This window comes from Micropterus dolomieu, linkage group LG11, assembly GCF_021292245.1.
Source record: "Micropterus dolomieu isolate WLL.071019.BEF.003 ecotype Adirondacks linkage group LG11, ASM2129224v1, whole genome shotgun sequence".
Lineage (NCBI taxonomy): Eukaryota > Metazoa > Chordata > Actinopteri > Centrarchiformes > Centrarchidae > Micropterus > Micropterus dolomieu.
Window position 1 is genome coordinate 10,488,485 of NC_060160.1, and position 20,808 is coordinate 10,509,292.

At 41.3% G+C, this 20,808-nt stretch overlaps 2 protein-coding genes across 2 annotated transcripts in view; both read right to left on the bottom strand.

Annotated features, from left to right (window-relative positions):
- Window positions 1–1,904: 1,904 nt before the first annotated feature.
- LOC123979297 lies at window positions 1,905–15,031 on the bottom strand. Its single transcript, XM_046063164.1, has 2 exons — window positions 14,881–15,031; window positions 1,905–2,857 (listed from the first exon to the last, which is right to left on the bottom strand). Exon 2 carries the CDS (start codon window positions 2,827–2,829, stop codon window positions 2,191–2,193), a length of 639 nt encoding a protein of 212 aa, XP_045919120.1. The 5' UTR covers window positions 2,830–2,857; window positions 14,881–15,031; the 3' UTR covers window positions 1,905–2,190.
- A 1,351-nt stretch (window positions 15,032–16,382) lies between these two features.
- LOC123979390 overlaps window positions 16,383–20,808 on the bottom strand; it is an 8,033-nt gene continuing 3,607 nt past the window's right edge. Inside the window, exons 2-4 of the mRNA XM_046063296.1 lie at window positions 18,914–19,244; window positions 18,604–18,779; window positions 16,383–18,447 (exon numbers count right to left, since the gene is read on the bottom strand). Of these exons, the coding sequence (XP_045919252.1) occupies window positions 18,231–18,447; window positions 18,604–18,779; window positions 18,914–19,244 (724 nt within the window). The 3' untranslated portion in view covers window positions 16,383–18,230. The remainder of the gene's footprint in view (window positions 18,448–18,603; window positions 18,780–18,913; window positions 19,245–20,808) is intronic.

The following is a 20,808-nucleotide window of genomic DNA, read 5'->3' on the forward strand; positions in this document are numbered from 1 at the left end:
AATGGAAGAAGCACCACACCACCGCCAACCTCCCTCGGTCTGGGCCTCCACACAAGATCTCGCCTCGTGGGGTGTCCCTGATCATGCGAACGGTGAGGAATGATCCCAAAACCACAAGGGGGGAACTGATGAATCAACTGAAGGCAGCTGGGACCACAGTTACAAAAGAAACGGTTGGTAACACACTACGCCGTCATGGATTGAAATCCTGCAGCGCACGCAAGGTCCCCCTGCTCAAGAAGAAACATGTACAGGCCCGCATGAAGTTCGCCATTCACCACCTGGACGACTCAGAAGAGGCCTGGAAGAAGGTGATGTGGTCAGATGAGACCAAAATAGAACTTTTTGGCCTCAACTCAACTCGTCGTGTTTGGAGGGCAAAGAACACAGTACAACCCAAAGAACACCATCCCCACCGTCAAGCATGGTGGTGGCAACATCATGCTTTGGGGGTGCTTTTCAGCCAAGGGGACGGGACAACTCCATCGTATTGAGGGGAGGATGGACGGGGCCATGTATCGTGGAATTCTGGACCAACATCTCCTTCCCTCAGTGAGAGCTGAAGATGGGTCGAGGATGGGTGTTTCAGCACGACAACGACCCTAAGCACACCGCCAAAGCAACAAAAGAGTGGCTGAAGAAGAAGCACATCAAGGTTCTGGAGTGGCCTAGCCAGTCTCCAGACCTGCATCCAATTGAAAATCTTTGGAGGGAGCTTAAAATTCGAGTTGCCAGGCGACAACCTCGGAACCTGAATGATTTGGAGGCTGTCTGCAGGGAGGAGTGGGCCAACATCCCTGCCGAAATGTGCACAAACCTTGTCACCAACTATAAAAACCGTTTGACATCTGTGCTGGCCAATAATGGCTTTTCTACAAAATATTAACATGCTGTTTGTCCAGGGGATCAAATACTTGTGTACTCCTCATCAGATGGTTATCAATTTTAATAAATTCATATGATGTGATTTTCTGGAATTTTCTTTGGGATTCTGTCTTTCACTGTTAGAATGTACATATGATTAAAATTATAGATTGTTGCATTCTTTGTAAGTGGGCAAACCTGCAAAATCAGCAAGGGGTCAAATACTTATTTCCCCCACTGTATGTTTAATATATGTATATTTTGTATGCTACTGGATGCTTGAATTTCCCTCAGGATAAATAAAGTATATATCTATCTTCAACAATACGTCGTGGCAGTTGTGTGCGGTGTCAATATGACGAACACCTACATTATCTCTGCAATGGAAAATGGAGCATGGCCAAACTGAGTCGAGTTGAGCTGGTAATGGAAAAGCACCATAAGCACTGGTTGCAATTTGCAACCCTCACTACTAGATGCCACTAACACTTACACACTGAACCTTTAAAGGAGACCTATTATGCTTTTCCACATTTTATGACTTATCTACAATGTTACAATGTGGGATGTTCATGTTAAACATGGCCAAAGCTTAAAAAAAAAAATATGAGGTTAACGTATTTAAAAGAAATCCCTGTGAGCAAAAACCTCAGATTTCCTCCTGTTCTGAACACTCTGTTTTGAACTGCTTTTTCTACCAAGAGCTCCCTTCTACATAATACCCAGCCAGAAGGAACTGGTGTTACATATATGGGCATAGCAACGGCCCAACAACGGCTCAGTCTGCCTGTTCTGCCCAGCAACAACAACAGCCTGGTAACATGCTTCAGGTCTTGGCCAATCAGAAGACAGTGGACTTTGAAAGGGGGTGCCTTAAAGAGACAGGAGCATTTGCAGCTTGTATCACACAGAGGCTGAAATGAAGCCCTACATGAGGAGTCAGTATAAGAAAATAAAATATATTTTTTAAAGCCTTTTTGTGGGCTCAGCACTTTACTTTTCACATACACAAGTAGTCATGTGGTCCATTTTTGTTTGTTTGAATTGGGTGGACTCATAACAAGTAAAAAAAAAATAAATGTTAAGCCACAAACAACAAAACATCTTATCATTCATTACTCAGCAGCAGGGAAGGCCCTTTAAAAAACACAATATACAAACTGTAATGACTTTGCACGCTATATGGGTTGTTTGAAATTAATTCAAATAAATTGCGTTATGCGTCACATTTGACTTTTTTTGTTTCTTTTTTTAAGTATGAAAGCCCTGCTCAGCAGCAACAGTAACACCTATTTAATGCAATGGATGGATGCTAATTGACTCAGCTCAGTGACTTTGTGGTTTGTGGTGTTGTTGTGCTGACCTGTACATCTCCAGTGTCTGCGAAAACTGAAGCACATTGTTGTAGTCTCCAAACAGGTTGGAGATGCAGACTGTGAAGTTGAACTGCAAGTTTTTCTCCTGTTTCTCATTGGTCTTCTGGTTTCTAATAGGAAGCCAAATCTGGATAAACTCCCTCACTTTATCTGGCTGAGTCAGAAGAGTGACATGTGTAGCACTGCAGTTTTGAGGAATCTGACACATGACATCTGTAGTGACGAAGGGAAAGCCAAAGTTGTCTGTATGTTGTAAAATTGTTGTTGGAGTTGTAGTTGACAACTGACCAGCACAGCAGAAAAAACAGTAAAGGGGCTGGATGGAGTCTCTCCTAAATATGCCAATGATGCGTATATCGAAGCCATTCACTCTCTGGTCCATGTAGGCTGACACCAGTAAGTGCTTGGTATTGTTGAGGGGGGTGATGGTCTGCTCAGAGACCCGGGAGGGGCAAGTGTTCAGAGGCCCACGTGGCCTTGGGATGGACCTGTACGTCCTGGGTGTTCTCCCAGTGATGAAGATGATGAGGATAGAGGTAGCAATGAAGAGGAAAAGGACCTTCCCTCTGAATGGGTTTGCCTTGTCCATCCTGCCACATACGAGATCGATTCCCAACCTGAGGCAAAATTAGAAAATCATTTTTAGAGAGGTTAAACATTTGGGGAGCAAAGCAAATGTATTGATAGCTACAGCTGCACCGTGTCATTACTGAAACATCTTGAGTAGGTGTGAATGTGAGAAGACTTTACTTCAAATATTAGTTTAGTCCTGACTTGAGATGTGCAACTTCAAAGGCAACCTTTCTTAACCTTTTCTTTGTGAGTGATGTTTCACCACCACCTGTATTCTTGATTCAGATGTTGATTTGGTCTCATTTTGTTCCGTCATGTACACACTAACCTAACTAAGCCTATTACAATATACATTTCAATGTTTAATGGTGTAAATAAACATGTAAAAAGAATAAAACTTTCAATAAATGTTTTTGAAGTGCGTGGCGTGTATGTGTGCAGTGGTAGTGGAGGAACCGCGACGTGCATGTAGTTAACGGCAGCAGTAATGCATGTAAAACTCTGCACAAGACCAGTGAATGACAGGCACGCAAGTGCAAGTGAACGAGCGAGAGAGAGAAAAGGGTCTTCAAAAAGCCTCAGTTTAGCTGGACATTTACAGTGTAAGTTCAATAAATAGAGATTGCAGCTCTGCAGCTTCTCAAGATTAAAGCGGAGCTACTGTTGCGTTTTCAGATTTTGAGAAATGAGACTTGGTCCAATTGAAAATTAATAAAAGATTTAATTGCAAAATTGGTGAATAAACAATGGCATTACAGAAGAAACAAAAAACACTGCAGTGGACTGAAGAAGCTTCTCTGTAAGGATTCACAGATTCTAGTCAAGTCCTAACAGACTGAGCTAAAGCCCCCTCCAGCAGAGGACTGAAAAGCTGCTTCTCCTCCCAGATCCACAGCTTACAGTCCCGATTCTCACAAAATGAATTGTTAATATCTTTCAGGTATGTGGGCGGGTCCTTTTTCCTCCAAATGTCTTAGGTCCATAGCCACTCTTTGTTTGGTTCTTCTTCTTCGTTACCCACTTAGGAAGGGTGTACCTTATTGTTCTACGTTGCTTTTGGTTGAACAAAAGAGCACCGATCCTAGATGTGACAACCCCTTCAATCTACAGGAGTAAACAGTCTTTTGCTCTAAACTAATCACAGAACAGGGCTTGTCTACAAAACAATCAACACCTAATTTTAGATGTCTGCGAAACAGTTAAACAAAACAATCCTTCTGGCACTAAAGAAAAAGGTGTCAGTTTCCTTCACATTACAAATAGGAGCTAGACAATGGTTTAATTAACATTCTAATGCAATTGTCTGGCCTAAAACCCCGCAGTTTTACATTTGAAGAAAAACTGAAATACACTTGGTAAAAACTTGGTTGTAAAATTTTAAACTTTACAAATCCCTCCTCTCACACCATTTATTGGTGTGAAATCACTATTAGACTTAGCATAACTATAATTATGTCATTGAAAAACAAACAAAAAAAAAGAACATACACATCAAAATATGACCCCAGAAAATGTAGACATTTTAACAAAATGGAAGTTGTAAAATCAAATCATGATTTAAGCAAAGAAATCATCTTCCTCTTCTCTGAACTCATTATCTGACTCTCTTGTTAGCATGGGTTGAGCAATCCTCCTGGATCTTCTAAATCCTTTGATTCTCCAAAAAGAAATCTGTACTGTTGCTGGTCGGATAGAGTTTGTTATGCATGCAGTGCTAATGGGCTGAATGGGGGCTGTGGGTGACCTGTTCTCAGGAGATGAGACTAGGATTATTGTTACAACTAGAGAAATGATTATGGCTAAATATGGATTTTGTTCCTTTTATCCCACAAAACTCTACATGCCTGAATTTATTCCCTCCCTTGAATTCCATTTTTGTTTTACTGGTGAAACTGTGATTCAAAACAAATGGAGGTAAATGTGGAAGGAAAAATAAAAAAATATAAACAAAGAATGATTGATTGAGTTTTCTTAAACTACCAGAGTCAAATTTTCTGGATCTGCTGTGTATAATCCTAATTCATAATGCCAATCAAAAATCTATTTTTGTTCACAGCGTGGCCAAATCAGTTCTAACTTCCTCTATTGATTGGGAGGGGGCTTGGGTGGGTGTACGATGTGTAAGGTGGTGCCAATTAGCTCCTGCTATACCTCTAATTGTTCCTCTTCCCGGGTAGTCATTGGCATCTGGGGAGTAGTTGGGTGACATGTTCCTCCCCTCTTCCTCTCCCTGTGTTTGGTGGTCCTCTTCCATTTGAGGATTCTCTTCCTCTAGGCCATAAGGCACTCGTGCGTGTAGACCTTCGAAAGGACAAATCTCTGGACCAGTGTTCTAGCTGTCCACAGGTGTAACAGCCAGTGAATCCTGTTGTCCTGGGCTTATACTGTCCTGTTGATGGTGGTTTCTGGTATTGCATGGGGTATGGTTGTGGACGAACTGGTTGTGTCGTTGGCCATGGTGGCCATGTGGGTGGAGGTGTGGTTTCTACTGTTAGCTTTTTCCATTGAGCCAGCTTTGGCCTGTTCAACCACGTCTTGTATTTCTCCTGCAAATTATCCCATTATCATTTGTTTTTCAGGTTTATGTCTTGGTTTATAAGGTCTTCTTTTTCTGCTACTTGCATCTTCAGCAGTCTTTTGTTGAGGGCCTTTAGCTCTTCATCATGTTCATCCTCTGTTTTGTTATATCTGCTGCAGTGATGAGTCAGTTGGAGTCGCCAGTGTTCTTCATCCATGATGTTGAGTCCCGCAGTGTCATTCAATTTGGCTTGGACTGCTAATGGGAGGGTCTTTATCACAGTCTCTGCACAGCATGAGATTGGAGGTGGAGTGATCATAGCGTTCACCAGTACTTTCTAACCATTCATCCTCACACCTTCTCAGAAAGACATGCAGCTCCTCCTTTTTAAGGCTGTCCAATCCAGTAAGGGATCTTAGGGTAGGGAATTTATCTCTTACTGCCTCCCAGTAGACATTTCTGTACATGTTGAAAGGTCATCTGCTTCAGTGGTGCATCTGGCTATTCCATCGAGTTCACGGACTCAAATATTTCCTTCCATGCGTCTTATGAGTGCTCGTATGTCTCCCAAACAGAGCTGTCTCCTGCTGTGCATTTCTCACATTCAATGATCCATCTTTGTCCTCCTTTTTTTAGTGGTGGCAGTTTGGTCACCACTGCTTCCATGTCCCTGTGTTTCCAAGGCTGATAGACCTTCGCTCCTCCTCCTACAGCCACCAGGGTGTATTGTCCCTGTGTTGTGCTTTCTAGGTGGGATCGGGTGTGGCTTGAGATGGGACTGTTCAGAACTGCTCCTTCAGATGTGGTTTTTTAAACTCTACACTACTGTGTGTAACCGCCCCCCCAATCACAATTGCCGTGCACAAACAAAGAAGGTAAAGCCACATTAAAAGAAACATATTCAGCACACAGCGGTGCACAGAACTATATGTAAACATACTCACAGTGAAAATGCTAGCATGCTGATGTTGAACTGGTATAATGTCTATTATGTTCACCATTTTAGTATTTGCAAATTAGAACTAAAAACCAAGTATAGCTGAAGCTGATGGGAATGTCATAATTTTTGCAGGTATTTGTAATAAAACAAACTATTGGACTTTCCTGAACATTCCTGCCCGTTAATGGTGCTAGATGAAGAGTTAGGGGATGACCAAAAGTTAACTACATTTCATCCTGAGAAGAACATGAATGTGTGTTCCAAATTTCATGGCAATCCATCCACTGTTTGTAGAGACTATTCACTAAAAAAACAAATATGTCATGCAGTTCGTTCTCTCTCTCTCTCTCTCTGATAGGTACAGTGGATAGAAAAAGTCTACACACCCCTGTTAAAATGCCAGGTTCTTATGATGTAAAATAATGAGAGAAATCATGTCAGAACTTTTTCCACCTTTAATGTGAACAATTCTATAGATAAACAAACTGAAATCTTCGAGGGGGAAAAATGATATATAAAAACCTTACAATAACATGGTTGCATAAGTGTGCACACCCTCTTATAACTGGGGATGTGGCTGTGTTCAGAATTAACCAATCACATTCAAACTCAGGTTAACTAGAAGTCATTACACACCTGCCATCATTTAAAGTGACTCTGATTAATCACAAATAAAGTTCAGCTGTTCTAGTAGGATTTTCCTGATATTTTCTTAGTTGCATCTCCGAGCAAAACCCATGGTCCGCAGAGAGCTTTCAAAGCATCAGAGAGATCTCATTGTTGAAAGATGCAAGTCAGGAGACAGGTACAAAAGAATTTCCAAAGCATTACATATACCATGGAACACAGTGAAGACGGTCATCATCAAGTGGACAACATATGGCACAACTGTGACTTAAGAACTGGACGTCCCTCCAAAATTGATGAAAAGAAAACTGGTCAGGGAGGCTTCCAAGAGGCCTACAGCAACATTAAATGAACTGCAGGAATTTCTGGCAAGTACTGTACATGTGCCAACTATCTCCCGTATTCTTCATATGAATGGGCTATGGGGTAGGGTGGCAAGACGGAAGCCTTTTCTTACAAAGAAAAACATCCAAGCACGGCTGAAGTTTGCTAAAACAATCAAGTCCCCCAAAAGCATGTGGGAAAATGTGTTATGGTCTGATGAAACCAAGGTAGAACTTTTTGGCCATAATTCCAAAAAGGTACAAGTGCTGGTCATACAATTAGATATCATCAAAGTTGATTTATTTCAGTAATTCCATTCAAAAAGTGAAACTTTGATATTATATTCATTCATTTCAAACAGACTGATATTTCAGATGTTTATTTCATTTAATTGTGATGATTTTGAAGGATTTTTAGAAATGTTGGCCATCATGAAAAGTATGAGCATGTACAGCACTCAATACTTAGTTGGGGCTCCTTTTGCCTGAATTACTGCAGCAATGCGGCGTGGCATGGAGTCGATCAGTCTGTGGCACTGCTCAGGTGTTATGAGAGCCCAGGTTGCTCGGATAGTGGCCTTCAGCTCTTCTGCATTGTTGGGTCTGGCGTATCGAATCTTCCTCTTCACAATACCCCATAGATTTTCCATAGGGTTAAGGTCAGGCGAGTTTGCTGGCCAATTAACAGGGATACCATGGTCCTTAAACCAGGTACTGGTAGCTTTGGCACTGTGTGCAGGTGCCAATTCCTGTTGGAAAATGAAATCTACATCACCATAAAGTTGGTCAGCAGCAGGGAGCGTGAAGTGTTCTAAAACTTCCTGGTAGATGGCTGCGTTGACCTTGCACCTCAGAAAACACAGTGGACCAACACCAGCAGATGACATGGCACCCCAAACCATCACTGACTGTGGAAACTTTACTCCGGACTTCAAGCAATGTGGATTCTGTACCTCTCCTCTCTTCCTCCAGACTCTGGGACCTTGATTTCCAAAGGAAATGCAGTATTTACTTTCAGAGTACATGACTTTGGACCACTCAGCAGCAGTCCAGTCCTTTTTGTCTTTAGCCCTGGTGAGACACTTCTGACAAGTGGCTTGACACAAGGAATGCGCAGCTGAAACCCATGTCTTGCATACGTCTGTGCGTGGTGGTTTCTTGAAGCACTGACTCCAGCTGCAGTCCACTCTTTGTGAATCTCCCCCACATTTTTGAATGGGTTTTGTTTCACAATCCTCTCCAGGGTGCGGTTATCCCTATTGCTTGTACACGTTTTTCTACCACATCTTTTCCTTCCCTTCGCCTCTCTATTAATGTGCTTGGACACAGAGCTCTGTGAACAGCCAGCCTCTTTAGCAATGACCTTTTGTGTCTTGCCCTCCTTGTCCAAGGTGTCAATGGTCGTCTTTTGGACAGCAGTCAAGTCAGCAGTCTTCCCCATGATTGTGTAGCCTACAGAACTAGACTGAGAGACCATTTAAAAGGTCTTTGCAGGTGTTTAGAGTTAATTAGCTGATTAGAGTGTGGCACCAGGTGTCTTCAATATTCAACCTTTTCACAATATTCTAATTTTCGGAGATCCTGATTTGGGGGTTTTCATTAGTTGTCAGTTATAATCATCAAAATTAAAAGGAATGAACACTTGAAATATCAGCCTGTGTGGAATGAATGTATACATTATACAGGTTTCACTTTTTGAATGGAATTACTGAAATAAATCAACTTTTTGATGATATTCTAATTATATGACCAGCACCTGTATGTTTGGCGCAAAAACAACACTGCACATCACCCAAGGAACACCATACCCACAGTGAAGCATGGTGGTGGCAGCATCATGCTTTGGGGCAGCTTTTCTTCAGCGGGAACCGGGGCCTTAGTCAGGGTGGAGGGAATTATGAACAGTTCCAAATACCAGGCAGTTTTGGCACAAAACCTTCAGGTGTCGGTTAGAAAGCTGAAGATGAAGAGGAAGTTCACCTTTCAGCACGACAACGACCCAAAGCACACATCCAAATCCACAAAAGCATGGCTTCACCAGAAGAAGATTAATGTTTTGGAATGGCCCAGCCAGAGCCCCAGACCTGAATCCAATTGAACATCTGTGGGGTGATCTGAAGAGGGCTGTACAAATGCGATGTCCTCGCAATCTGACAGATTTGGAATGCTTTTGCAAAGAAGAGTGGGCAAATATTGCCCCGTCAAGGTGTGCCATGCTAATAGACTCTTACCCAAAAAGACTGACTGCTGTAATAAAATCAAAAGGTATTAAGTCTAAGGGTGTGCACACTTATGCAACCAGGTTATTTGAGGGTTTTTATTTTTCCCCCCCTCAAAGATTTCAATTTGTTTTTCAATTGAATTGTTGACATTATAGGTCACATTAAAGGTGGAAAAAGGTCTGACATAATTTCTCTGTCTCATTATTTTACATCATAAGAACCTGGCATTTTAACAGGGATGTGTAGACTTTTTCTAACCACTGTAGGCTAGAAAACGATCAAATGCAAGTACAGTCTCCCAACAAAAGGTATGTTCCTGGTGGGAACTGAATCTAAAAAAATGTTGTTTATACAATGTAGGGAATAATTTCCTTTGTTGAAAGCCCAGCACACCTGCACTAGCTGATAAGACCTCTGCTCCAGTTAAAGGTGGGCGGAGCTATTCTGCTGGGTATTACAAGGTCAGTGGACTCTGTGTGGCAATAAAAATTAAAAAGGTATACCCTGTTAGGTGCAACAAAGCTAACAGAAAAATCAGGAAGTAAAGCAAACACGGACTTTCAAGTGACAGATATTAGTAAACACTTGCCTGTTGTAGAAGCCATCCCTCAAATCAACAGTCACAAAACTGATCTTCTGTTTGGCACATAACAATCCAACAGCCACAGTCCTGCATCCCTGACTATGTCAACATCCCTCAACTTTTCATGGTAGTAAGATTTGCTGTTTGTTTGTTCCTCTAGGTCACAAGTCCTAAAGGGGCTATTAGGGGAAACAAATCCAATCCAGATTACCTACACTGGAAAGCAAATTTGTATCACATGTGCCAAATGCTCTTCCCGTTAGATCTACAAGGCTTCTGATATATAGCATCATTCCTCACTCAGAAACCTGTGTACAGAGGACACATGTAGGTGAGCAGCAACCTTCAGGACTGAAAAATGAAACCAAGTGCCAAAACTGTACTTTATGAAATGACCACATGAGGCTGGCTCCAAAAGTGGGTCAATCACTATAGACCCCCCATGTTTGAATGTCCAACTTCACAGCAGAAATAAACATGTTTACAGACTGGTACAATAATTAAGGTCATGAACAATTTGACTAACAGGTAGAGGGCGTCTCACACAGCTCTTTATTTAGCCCAGAGCAATCTGCACTGAGCTTCACAATTGCTCAGAAACCTATGGGTGCTGTCACGCACATAATGTCCAAAATCATATCCCCTCTTACATCTTTGACTGTTCAGCCACCAAAATCCATACAGAGGAGAATATCTGATAAAATCTGAGAAGTATTATTGCACGCCTAAACAATTAAGAATCAAGAGCAATAGTAAGTCATTTATATGCTTTTTTTGCATACCTTCTTGGGGCTGTATGCAGCCTGTGAGGAATAATGAACATACTACTGAGAGCTGAAAAAAGTCCCACAACTCCTCTGACTTTTCAGGAAACAGGAATAATTATTCTCAAAAGACCCTAGAATTTAACACCCGTCCAAGATAATGCAGTAAAGGACAGTGCTGTTTTTAGTAAAATGGTGAATTTAAAATTATTTAAGTTAGTAAAATTTAATAATTTGGAAACCCCCTCCCCCACTAATCCAACCAAATCAAATAACTAAATCAACCATCTTAATCGTGAACATAAATCATTTATCAAGCTAACCATTTTAACATTTTACATTTCCTTGGATCATTGAAACCTTTCGCAAATGTGATGGGCAAAAGGCAAGGGTAAATCCTTAACTGGTGTCTGGCTATCACAGGACAGATTAGGCTTGGCAAACACATTCACACTCAAATCTACCGGAAATTTACAGTTTCCAATTCACCTAAAACTTGAAAGTAAACCAGGTGGGGAAACCCCTTCAGAAAGGCTCAACAGGCTACATGGCAGGTTCATAACAAGATTTTAATGCTTTGGGAGGACAGTGCTACTCACTGATGCACCGTGCTGCATATGTTATGGCCACCAGTTTTAATTATTTGAACGTGTCTAAATACTCATGACAGCCATGAGCCTCAGCTGCCGTTGCCATGGAGAAGCTGGTCAGAGGTGTAGCAAATTTAAAACACTTTGTTGTCACAGTTGAGAGCAAAACATGACGCCACAGTTGCAGTCTCCTCGATGCTGAGAAGTACAGATACTCATGTACTGTATAACTATCATGTCAATACCATCAGGGTTTGCATCGGATTGGCCCTAAATTTATTCTGCAGCATGACAACAACTCCAAACTACAGCGAAATTAATTAAGAACTATCTTCAGCATAAAGAAGAACAAGAAGTCCTTGAATGGTATGGCCACCAAAGAGCCCTGATCTCAGCATCGAGTCTGTCTGGGATTAAATGAAAAGAGAGAAGCAACTGAGGCTGCATAAATCCACAGGACATCGGTGGATAGTTCCAAGATGTTTGGGCCAACCTACTTGCTGAGTTCCTTCAAAATCTATGTGCAAGTGTAGAAGAAGTTGTTGCTGTTCTGAGGGTGGTCACACGAAATATTCACCCAGTTCACTCATTTTTCATTTTGATAATTGATGAATATAATCTATTAACGTGGCTATTTTTAAAAGGATTTTTACTTTACAGCATTTATGTATGTCACCAAAAGAAAATGTGTAATCATTTCCAAACTCTCTCTCTCGTTCACTTTACTATGCGACCATCTCTATATACTGACACTGTGACATCTTACATCAGTTTTTGTGAGGACGTGTGTGCCGACTAAAACCTTCCGCACAGACAACAACCAAAAACCCTGGTTGACAGCGAAACTCAGGCAGCTTCGTCAGACCAAGGAAGAGGCCTTCAGAAGTGGGGACAGAGTCTTGTACAACCAGGGCAGGAACACAATGACTAAAGAGGTCAAAGCTGCAAAGAGGTGCTATGCTGAAAAGCTAAATAACAGCTTTGCAGCCAACAACCCTGCGTCGTTGTGAAGAAGCCTACGGACACTCACAAACTACGAGACCATCCCCCAACACTGCTGGTACTCAACGACTGGTAGACGATCTGAATGGTTTCTACTTTAGGTTTGAAAAGCCCAGAGTCACACCTCTCCCCCACTCCAACGCCATCTTCAAACAGTCACCTTCCCCCTCTGAGCTCTCACCTGCACTCAAGATCTGTGAAGAGGACGTGAGCCACCTCTTCCAAAGGCAGAAGATCAGGAAGGCTCCTGGACCGGACGTGTCTCACCATCGTGCCTGAAAATCTGTCCGGACCAGCTGGCCCCCCATCTTCAACAAATCACTGGAGCAACATCGGCCTCATCCGGGACGGTGATGAGTCGGCCTACAGACGGGAGGTTGATCAGCTGGCTCTCTGGTGCAGTCAGAACAACCTGGAGCTTAACACGCTCAAAACTGTGGAGATGACCGTGGACTTCAGGAGGAGCCCCCCCACTATGCCCCCCATCACCATACTCAACAGCCCTGTGTCTGCTGTGGAATCCTTCAGGTTTCTGGGTTCCACTATATCCCAGGACCTGAAGTGGGAGCCCAACACTGACACAATCGTCAAGAAGGCCCAGCAGAGGATGTACTTCCTGCATCAGCTCAGGAAGCTCAACCTCCCTAAGGATGTGCTGATCCAGTTCTACACAGCAATCATCCAGTCTGTCCTCTGCACCTCCATCACTGTCTGGTTTGGATCTGTCACCAAGAAGTACAAAGACAGACTACAACGGACAGTCAGGACTGCAGAAAAGATCATCGGTGCCAACCTGCCCTCCATTCAGGACTTACATTTCCAGAGTCAGGAAACGGGCAGGAAACATCACTGCAGATCCATCTCACCCCGGACACAACCTGTTCCAGCTCCTCCCCTCTGGTATGCGCTACAGAGCAAAACCAACAGACACCGAAGCAGTTTCTTCCCACAAGCCATCACTCTGATGAACAGCTGATTTCTGACTCTGTGTCAGGAACAATTCCTGTGCAATAACTCTGTCTCTAATCAGCCACCTGTTTACTGGCTTCCACTTATTTATTTATTCACCATTCTCTATTTCAGTGCTGTTCATACTATGTCATATTGTATATACTGTATACCAATACACCTACCTCAGGTCATAGGTCTTATTTATTTTTTCCAGCATCCTTTGCACTATGCTCTATCACACTGTGTACATGTATGCATATATGTGTACCTGTATATCATATCCACCTTCAACATGTACATATTGAGAATAGTTTACTCTTGCATCCTTTGCACTCGGATCACTGCACTATTTGTCAATATGTCTATATTGTTTTGTTCATAGTGTGTATATTAGTGTTGTCTATTCTGTAGTTTGTGTCTGATTTTTATTTTATTATTATATTATTGTATTATTGTATAAGTAAGCACATCGTGAGCAATGTACAATCCTGAGTCAAATTCCTCGTATGTGTACACATACCTGGCAATAAAACTGATTCTGATACACAGATGCCCAATGACACGAAGACCCAATCACAATGCTGATCATCTTGCACACTGCTCATTCTTCCTCTTGAAATGAGAGAACCTCATCAGACTAGTAAAACAAGTCACAAATTACTGATGCTGTCCCTTTGAATAATTTGCCTTTCTCACAAAACAGCAAATTCTTTGAAGTCTTTTCACACAACTCTTGATACAAGTAAGACTTAAATGTAAGTCGTTCTGGATAAAAGCGTCAGCCAAATGAGTAAATGTAAAGTCGCATACACACGGAGTGATCTTTACAGGATGAAAAAAATCCGCAAGTGTGTGCTTGAGTAAAAAAAAAAACAATGTTTTAATGGAGGGACAAAGTCTAAAATAACACATGGATGATCTTCTCTAAATAAATAAAATTAAAACCTCTTTACTTAGGCCATGTGTGTAGATTAGGAGAGTACACTTTAGCATTATGAGAAATAACCTGATCTGGCATTACAGTGGTTTCAGTAAGTAGACTGTGACCAGATGAACATCTACATTGCTGCCAACAGATTTACAGTTTTGTAGTTTTGAGTTATGTTACTTTCAGCAAATATATTTTCATTGGAACCGTTTTATCAGCTGTAGGCTTAGTAGTACTGTATTAGATGTATTTTTAATGATACAGATTTTAATGGTAACAAAATGATAAAAGAACGAGTCCACTATAAACTGATACACTCTTCATTTCCCATAATAGCATTTAAAGAGAACACAAAAGCTGTTAACATTAACATGAATTGACTATGGATGCGGTTGGGACATTGCAGCAATCACAAAATGAAACTTTTAAGCGTTTAAATAAACACTACTATTACTATGATCTTGTTACTGAGTGTCCCCAACGCGGGAGGGGATACTGAATGAATCGCGTTTTACAGTTCATGGCTACACGTCTCGAAAGCTTATTGGAGAAACACGCGAAGGAGGCCAATTAGATTTAACATTAGGCTACTATTGATATTTAACAGACAGTAACTTACTCAAAAAGTCCTGGCTGGCGACTGAAGACCACAACCCAACGGGATGCACTAACGCTAGAGTTCCTGTGTCCTTGTTTCAGAAGGTGTCACTTCTGCAAGATAGCGGCTTATAAAGTATCGGTGTGACACCTCCCTTCCGGTATTCCTCAGTCACCCACGCTGTTGATTCACCTTTGGATGTGGGCGTGTCATCACAAAACCCACCACCTATCCATGGTGGTTTTTGTACCACTCACACACATAAATAGCTCTTCTTATCAAATGGCCCTATTAATCAAGATTTATAGCCTACTACATGTAACACTAAGCAAAGCGCGATTTAGGGTAGGCTATTTTAAGCTTAGGCTAGCAGAGGAGGTCATATCATATGAAATAGGCTACTATGTGATCGCCTTCACTGCATGATGCTCTGTGCTTGGCCAACAGTCAACCCACAACGACTACACACATAGTTTACTTAACAGTAACAAGGAGGTGAATCCTTTTAAATAGGCTATATTCAGAGAACTTTGCCCAGTATACAGTACATTAGTTCATGTCAAAACATGCCATAGGCCCATAGGTGTCATTTAAACTGGGGATGCTGGCGACATTTTCCCACCACATTTTGAAATGGCTGATTTTGTCCCCATCACTGTTGGAAAGCATTTGTAAAAAAAAATTCCGATAACTTACTTGCACCAAGAAATGTTAACTAACTTTCTCTTTATATATATAAAGACATTTCCACTATAAATTGGAGCAGAAAATGTCTCCAGAATGCAGGAAATTAAGTGTTTAATGCTCAAAATCTTCTGGGGAGAAACCCCAGGCCTGCCACTCATATATTTCAGCATGAGCCTTTATGTCCCCACCACTTTTCAACACAAAATGATGCCCTTGCATAGGCCTACATGAAGCATTTTTCATGGGAAGGACACAGAAGGTTAGCCTACAGTACAACAATATCCAATTGCTAAATGGCTAAATTTTATTAACAAGTAGGCCCACATTGCATTCCTTTGGCAGATGCCTTTGTCCAATTGTACTTTCACTAAGTGCATTCTACCCCATAGAGCTAGATATCATCCAAAATTGTGAAGTGTGTCCCTTTTAAACAACTAACATGATCAATGCAACACTACAGATGCTTAGAGATGTTTTTATGTCTCAGTGCATTTGATTTATTTATTGCTGTTGGGAAGTAAAGAGAATTTCAACAACAACTTTATCAAAGCCATATTTGATTAACACAAAAACAGATCCTCTCAGCAAATATGTCATCCTTTGCCTTTGTTTTGTGGCATCTGTGAGCTGGTTGAAAGCCTGTAACCCTTCCAAAAGACACTTAATAGCGTGAAGGACACAAAAAGGCTTAGATTAGTAGCTTTAGGTTTACTATGTATCAACATCAAGTGAACCCACACTATTGGTAAATCACATAATAATCATCAGGTAGCCTGAATCATTCAGTAGTTACTGTATATATCAACAAACAAGACATTAAGTGAGAAGCATAGTACTGCAATTTGTATTAGCCTTAGCTTTAATTCAGCAATTGTTTAAGTCATTTGTCACATTTACTTCTGACTTTGATCAATCCGATACAAGCTTAGTCCCGGTTTCCATTATAGTAGTCATACTGAAATTTGTGGGCAGAAAAATCTTGTTCTTCCACAAGCTTTTTCCTGTTTAACAAGAGTGATAGTCATTAACCACACTAGTTTGTCTGTGGGGCATTGCTTAAGCCCTGTAGTGCTTTGTGCTAAATGACAGTATTAGCATGCTAATATTTGCATTAAATGGAAAGTAGCTGATAAGGGCACCAGAGGAAAAAATAGGGGATGTCTGGGAACAATGACTGACTTTACAGTTGGTGCCAATCCATCTTGTAGATACAAGATGCAAGACAAGATATAGGCCTAGGCTATAAAAAAAATTTGAGTTGTCGAGATGTATTCTAGACCAAACTAGTGTAACAACATTGCCATCCATAGAGCCATGGTGGCTCTAGGATAACTAAAATGGGAAACATCCAATTGCTAAATGGCTAAATTTTATTAACAAGTAGGCCCACATTGCATTCCTTTGGCAGATGCCTTTGTCCAATTGTACTTTCACTAAGTGCATTCTACCCTTGTAGCGGTAGAGCTAGATATCATCCAAAATTTTGAAGTGTGTCCCTTTTAAACAACTAACATGATCAATACAACACTACAGATGCTTACAGATGTTTTTATGTCTCAGTGCATTTGATTTATTTATTGCTGTTGGGAAGTAAAGAGAATTTCAACAAATATAAAAAAACTGCTTCTGAAATAAATTGCCTAGCCTAGCTTCAAGGATTTATTTCAACACAACCAAAGTGGGTGATTGTTGGAAGAGTTGAAAGACAAAAAAACCACAATGGTTTTGATGTAATGATCTTCTTGACCGGTCTTCCTAAAAGGACTGTGGGACATCTCCAGCTCATTCAAAATGCCGCAGACAGTAGTCTGCGGCATTTTGAATGAGCTGCATCATGAGAACTCACTGGGACAAGAGAGACTGAACATATCACTCCTATATGTATACTTAGATCACTTCACTGGCTTATATAAAATAAAGAATTGATATTGCTTGCTGTTTACAAATCAATCACTTGGATAGCTCCTAAATATATCTCTGACCTACTCACTGCTTATAAACCCTACAGAATTCTCAGATCATAAGACTCCATTCTCCTAACTAGACTCATCTGATGAAGGTGCATTAATTTATTTTGGACAAATTCTCTGGAACAAACTGCCTGGTAATATAAGATGTACCATACCTGTGTTGTCCTTTAAAAACAAACTTACCTGTTCTCTCAGGCATGTGGTACCACCACCGCCTCGCTGTCTTAAATATGGATTCATGTTTAATTTAATTTTGTTCATATTTGCTGTGTGTGAAGTATATTGAGCTGACATTGTAAGAAATGTAACTTGACTTGAGGCAGTGCCTTGACATCCACTCCAAGAGGTCAGCCAGGCAAACAGCAAAGTAATCCAGCCCAGTTCAGATGCACCCTCCCCCTTCCCTATCAGGTGCCTGCGGTTTCTAAGAAAGGACCAGTGTTGCATTTCCTCATGATTTTTAGATCATTGATGTGAGGTGTGCTTCACTGTTTTATGAAGGTTGGGAGACAGATTTACTGTACATTATTTTTTGTAACAACAATGTATCAAATGGCAATATAAAAAGAAGGTGACAATGGGAAATGGGTGGCTCATAGTGATGAACCAAGTGAGAATTATCACCAGAATCTGCAGCAAGCTTTACGGAGCTATATAATAAGTGTACAGCTTGTTTGTCCATCTGAGCGTACGTCCGTCTCTCTGACTGCCTTCTCAACTCAGCAGCCCAGCTCTCCTCAGCACCTTGCTCACACTGGGGAGCAGTTCTTCTTTAAAGTCCCACAGGCGAGTGTCCACATGGAGCTGCTCCAGTGGCCGTTGTGTCGGGGTGCTGATTGGGCTGTGAATGATACGACAGACGTCTGGTGGAACCTTAAACTTGTCTCCAAACATCTTCAGCACATCATGTACTGAGGTCTGCTCCACCATCCTGTAATGTACATAAACATTCACACATGGTCAACCCCGAGCATCACACGAATGCTGCTACTTGATATGTTTAATACTTTTTTTTATACTTTTTTTTTTATATATCTTCAATATATATCTTCTGATATTTCACATCAGGACTAAGAAGTCAGCCTACCTTGGTTGAACTATCATCTTGTGGGGGTGGTATATGTTTCTGTCGGGCTCCTCCCTGTAGATGTGCTCCAGAATATTAAAGCCTGGCACCCCTCTCCATTGAGGCAGGGGGCCCTTTTTACTTTCCTCAAAGGGTTTCTTGGGAAATGTATGGTTCTCAATGAGGAACACCCCCGTCTGCAGGACATGAGGTTCCACAGGTGCAGCATGGAATTTGGAAAGACAATATAGTATAAATAAATACACAATATGATGAATAAGTTTGGGGTAAATGTTATGTTTTTATGAAATGCATTCACAAAATACCCTACATTTGGATGCTGCTGTTGGAGCGTGTTAAACAGTGACATCAGGTCGTTATGTTGGTATGGCATTATAATCTCATCTATGTCGTTCAGCATGACGTAGCGGGACCGGTCCATGGATCTGTAAATGCATTCATTAAGCGTGGTCAGCTGGCCGAAGTAGTGCACATCCCCACCACTCTTTGAGAAGAGCCAGCCAGAAGATGGATTCAGATGCTGGTCAATGGGCCAAGGAACCATCTCCACAAAGCCCTCTTGGCTGTAGCTCTGCAACAGGCGGTCAAGTTCTGGGCCACAGCTGGTGTTATAGATCACCACCCTATTCACACCCAGCAGCCTGAGGCAAAGGTTCAGATTCATAATATTATATTCACTTTTGCAGGGGCTTTTGTTGAAAGTGGCCACGTAGGAGAAAGAGCTAGATATCTTCTAACTGGGAATATATCTTAAAGCATGTTCAATGTTATAGTACAAGTAGTATAGGTGCTTATAGACATATTGTAATTAAGTGCTAGCAAAGGTTGTTGAGATGTATTCTGAATTCACTAAAAAGTCAATCACATTTACTTCCAGGTATAGTATTGTAACTTGTCCCCTTCAACAGATATATGTTTTATCATGTACCATGGTAACATTGAATCCTCACACTTGGAGGGCACAGCAACTCCTGCTACAGTAGCCCTGAAATAGTTATTTTGCTTTTGAAGCTAGTGACACTTTTTGGAAAATACATTTATTAGATTTCTTACTAACAGTTCGATGAGAAGACTGATGCCACGCTCTTCTTATTCTTCTTCTTGTAAGATTCCGGCAGTGTGGACGCTTATGAGCGTATTACTGCCCTCCACAGGTCAAAGTTTGAACTAAATTCTTACATACAGTCCTGTGTCATGCAAGAATTGAAGGACTGCCTTGGAGATCAGTTTATGCTCGTCACTGTGCCCAAACAAAGATAAAACAGAAAAAGCCTCAACTCCAAGTCCTGACAGTTTATTAACGAGTACATTTCTTTCTGCCCTATACCTTCTGCACTCCAGGAAAACATGCCCCACTGTCTCAAGACTCCCACATTCACACAAGCCCGAAACATGCTTCCCTAAAATGCACAAAGAATAATTTAATCCACAGTGCCCCAACCTCAATCTGCACATTTTAACTGAGTCCCTGCGGGACAAAATGTTACATAAACATCTCTTCCTAACTTTGGGTTGTATAGAAAAGTAGTGTCTGCCTCTAATTTCGTTTTCCCACCCTCTCTGCCATTCTTTTATTAAGCCCTCTTTAATTCTTTCTCTCAATTCCACTCTCCGTAATGATACATGGACATCTACTTCTCTTCCTAAGCTCTCTTTTGCAATATTATCCACTCGTCCGTTCCCCCTCACCCCAACATGCCCGGGAACCCAGCAAAAACTGATGTTGCAAATAAACCTAGTTCTAAAAACCACATTCAAGATGTCATTTACAATATCAGGTCGGGCTTTAGATTTTCCTACTTTCAAATTTTCTAGAGCACCTGTAGAATCAGAGCAGATAATGACTTCTCTAGGTTTGACTTCCTCAATCCACTATAGAGCCCATAAAATTGCCATTAATTCAGCAGTGAGGACAGAGCTTCCATTAGAAATACGCCGACCAATTTCCAACCCTAACTGCTCCACATACACCCCAAATCCAGCTCTCCCACTAACTGGATCTCTAGATCCATCTGTATAAACAATCATTGTACTCCCACTAATTGAATTAAGATATTCCTCTATTTTTAGTGCCACTTCCCACTTATCTTTTCCCTGAAGAAAACCAAGCTCGATATTTATTTCAGGCATCACCCAATATGGTATTGGTGGCCAACTTATATGCTCTACAGTACCTCCCTGATCCATGCACATCTTACCTGCCCA